Below are 3,851 nucleotides of genomic sequence, written 5' to 3'. Positions count from 1 at the left end.
GAGCGGCCGGGGGGAGCACGCGGACAGCAAGCCAAGCAAGAGCCGCACGCAGGAAGACAAAACCCAGGTGAGCACAGCTCAAGCCGCCCGAGGCGGGGGTCTCCGGGGAGGCGCAAGCCCCCAGCACGCCACCGCGAGCCCAGCAGAGGCTGGGGACGTCTCCCGAAGGCTGTCGGTGGACCAGCTCCTGGGGCGAGCAAGGGGCAGAGCCACCGAGGTCCCTTCGGTGCTGCCTGCCGCAGCGGATCAGCGGGGGATCCGGGAAGGATGGATCCAGCCTCAGCCCGAGGACAGCCGACCCCAGCACTGGCCGAGCTAGCGGATGCTGCCATCTCCCTCACCGCTCTGCAGCTTCTCCCGCTCAATGGACCACACCAGCTCCTGGACAAACTTCATCTCTGAAGCCACCTGCTTGGCCAACGCCTCGTAGTGGTTCTCCAGCTTTCGGTAACGCCTCTTGAGGCCGTTGGCCACCTGCACCATGCTCTTGGTCTCCTCCTGCGCCTGCTTCTTCAGGGCCTCCGTCTTCTGCAGCTCCTGCCGGATCTGGCGGAGGTCCTGGCTGATGCTTTCATTCTCCTCCTTGTACCACGACTCCTTCTCCTCATAGATGGACAGCAGGGCTTCGATGTCCTCTTGGAAGGACTTCTTGTTCCTCTCCAACTCTCGGAGGCTCTCCTCAGCTGCAGCCACCTCCTCCATGACCTTGGAGAAGCGCTCGAAGTTGATGTACGTGTTGTTTGGCGGCATGCTGGAATGGGACTTGATGGTGTACTCCTTCAGGCGCGTGGTCTTCAGCCGGCGGCGCTCAGGCTTCTTGCAGTTGTCTTCATTGCGGACGTTCCGCCTCTTGATCACCTGCGGAGAGGGACAGCCGCAGGTGTGGGGCACAGCCGGGACAGTGGGAGCCAGACGGCCTCGGCACCCACCCATGGTCCCCCAGCAGCGCAGCCACCAGCAGGCACCACACCATCCCCAACTGGGGGCTGGAAGAGCAGTGGAGAGCTGCGGGTGCATCGACGTCTACCCCCAACCTCTTGGAGGTTTGACACACAGAAAGTACCAATTCTTTAACTTCTCACCTTAATCCAAGGGTGTTCCAGGCTTTGAGCGATGGTCATCCGCTTCCTGCAATGACAGCAAGGCTGCGACCGAAGGGCAGAGGCTTTGCTGCCTCTGTCCCAGTTAAACTCCTGGAGGAGCAGCCCGGATCCCATCGCCTTTGAGGCACGGATGAGCCCAGACAAACTCACTGTACTCAGGGGCCACCCCAGACCGGGGCCACATCCAGCTCCCGTGCCCTCAGCCAGCCTCCCAAGAGCTGGGAGCTGCGTCAAGAGCTGCGTCTATTTAGACGCAGAAGAGCCCGCAGGAACCTCCCAACCGATGTCCGATCATGCAGCACCGCTGCTCCTGCCCTAGCCCAGGGTCCTGGGTGCTCAGGTCAGCCCTTGATCCCTTCCAAACCCCATTCCCTCCTTTTCAGCTGAGCTGCTGCACCCTCAGGGTGATCCCAGGATTCACCCTATGCCTGACACAGGGAAGAGACTTTGGCTTCCAGATGTTTCTCAACACCAAATCCTACAAGCAGCAGCAGGGGAACATGCCGATAAATAGGACTTATAAACAACCAGCACAACAGCGACGGGCAAAGGACAGGCTGGCAGCAGGCTCAGAGTTAAATCCTAGCGCGGGCAGGAGAGGTGGGAGCTGCCTGTACGCAGAGGATCGGGCAGGACCATCCCCTCTCCCAGGGCAATCCCCAGCTCTGCTCCCTGTCTCTCACTTAGGGTCCTTGACGAGGAGGCGGCGGATGAAGTCCTTGGCCAGCTCGCTGGTGTTGCTGAAATACTCCTCGTCAAAGTCATAGTTGACGGCGGATATGTTGGTCAGGGTCTCCTGCTTTGTCTCGCCCAGAAAGGGGGAGGCTCCGCTCAGCCTACAGTGAGAGCAGGTTGTGAGACCCCAAAAAGGCATCGGCCCGAGGAGGGGGACTCACCCTGCAGCGTCCGCCTCCCCCCAGCTCCCCTTATACTCACAGGATGTAAGTGATGACCCCGATGCTCCTGGAAGAGAGAAGAAGACAAGGCTGAAGAGCACCGTCGGTCCCCTCTCCCTGCGCTTGCAGCAGCAGGGGGGATACGCCGGCAGGAGCCCAGTCTTGGCAGGGGAATCACTCACCACATGTCGGCCTCCAGCCCCAGGGGTTCATAGTTCACAATTTCCGGGGCTTTAGAAGGAAAAAGGGGAGAAAACAGGCTTATTTGGGGGGAAAGAAGCCTGTCCCCATGGACACATCCTGGCAGCTGCCCAGTCTGATGCACCAGGGCTTTGGACATCTCCCTGGGATTAAGCCAAAGCTTCCAGAGCCCAGAGGAGCCCCACAGGAACACCGCCAGCGGGTCTCACCTACAAACTCCGGGGTCCCAAATATATTCTTGAATTCATTCCCAGCTTCAATCTTGTGGGCAATCCCAAAGTCGATGAGTTTGATGCGAGGGTTTGGCACGTTCTTGTCCAGCAGCATGATGTTCTCTGGCTGTGGGGAGAGAGGAGCCGGCGTTTACCCCCACAAGTTCTCCCGTGGGAGCCTTGTGCTGCCCTTGGCTCCTATCCCCGGAGGAGAGGACACACACCTCAAGTAGGTAGAGATCCCAGAGCCAGCCCCACTGCTCCGCAGGAGCCTGGATGCTCGTCCCCACTCCCCAGCTGCTAAGCACGGGGCGTTTGCACCTCCCAGACCTCACCTTCAGGTCGAAGTGGGCAATGCGCTTGGAGTGAAGGTAGTGCACCCCGTCCAGGATCTGCTTGAGGAACTGGGTGGCCTCCTCCTCTGTCAGGGACTCCTTCTCAGCCAGGAAATCAAAGAGCTCGCCGCCCGAGACCAGCTCCAGGATCAGCACCACATCTGTCTTGTTCTCGAAGATGTCGTGCAGCGTGATGATGTTGGGGTGCTGGATCTCCCGCAGGATGTCCACCTCCCTCTCGATCTCCTCCCGGCTCACGCCCCGACGGCTGGACGACAGCCGACGCTTCTTGATGAATTTGGCTGCATATTCCAGACCCGTTTTCCTCTCCCGGCATTTTCGTACAATGGCAAACTGGCCGCTGCAGGATGCAGGGAGGAGGTGAGGAGTGAGGAGAGGATCTCCTGCATCACACACGCGTGTGCTTGGCAGCAGGGTCAGAGCCAGCACGAGGATGGGAGACTCTGCACTGAGCAGGAGGAGGCACGGTTTCCCTGGGGGGTCTGTCAGGAATCGGGGTCATCCCGGCACGTTCCTGGGTTTACGCACCCTGGCAGCACTGGAGCAGACATGCAAACCCCAGCGCTGCCTGGGAGGGAGGACAGGAATTCCTCCCAGGGACGCGGCAGCTGCCAATCCTCCCTGGGCTGTGACCACCTGGGGTGGGAGATGTCCATCGGCCCCCAATTCCAGCCAGGAGCCTGCAGGCTGCTCCCGGAAGCAAACCCTGGAGCCTGGCGGTCCCAGGGGACCATGAAGCTTTGAGGGGAGGGGGCGGGCAGCGGTGAAAATGCCTGAAATAAGAGTAACCAACAGTTCAAAGCATGTTTGGGTCAGGGGCTGGGGGAGGCTCTGGGCATCAAGAGGCGCTTCAAGGAGCCGGGTCCTGCTGACACCGGCACCACTGCTCCGGCAGGATCCCGACCGGTGTCCCTCCATCCCTCCCCGCTGCCCCAGCCATTGGCCATCCCCGCCAGCATGCGGTGACATACCGTCCCCGTCACCAGCCTCCATCACTGGTTCCCGCATGTGCCCGGACCTGACACTCCTTTCTATGTCCCCGGATCGTGGCCGGGGGCACTCACAGCCCCCCCACGGCAGGGA

At 60.8% G+C, this 3,851-nt stretch overlaps 1 protein-coding gene across 1 annotated transcript; it reads right to left on the bottom strand.

Moving 5' to 3' along the window:
* Positions 1-315: 315 nt before the first annotated feature.
* On the bottom strand, positions 316-3,108 carry DAPK3 (death-associated protein kinase 3; the record flags this gene model as incomplete). Its single annotated transcript, XM_010291405.1, has 7 exons — positions 316-858; positions 1,083-1,128; positions 1,787-1,939; positions 2,040-2,066; positions 2,182-2,230; positions 2,410-2,539; positions 2,748-3,108. Coding segments are annotated over 7 exons (1,309 nt in total), but the record flags the coding sequence as incomplete, so codon positions are not given.
* Between the last annotated feature and the right edge of the window lie 743 nt (positions 3,109-3,851).

This window comes from Phaethon lepturus, unplaced genomic scaffold (genome assembly GCF_000687285.1).
Source record: "Phaethon lepturus isolate BGI_N335 unplaced genomic scaffold, ASM68728v1 scaffold30427, whole genome shotgun sequence".
Taxonomy (NCBI): Eukaryota; Metazoa; Chordata; class Aves; order Phaethontiformes; family Phaethontidae; genus Phaethon; species Phaethon lepturus.
This window is presented reverse-complemented; position numbering and strand designations above follow the sequence as displayed.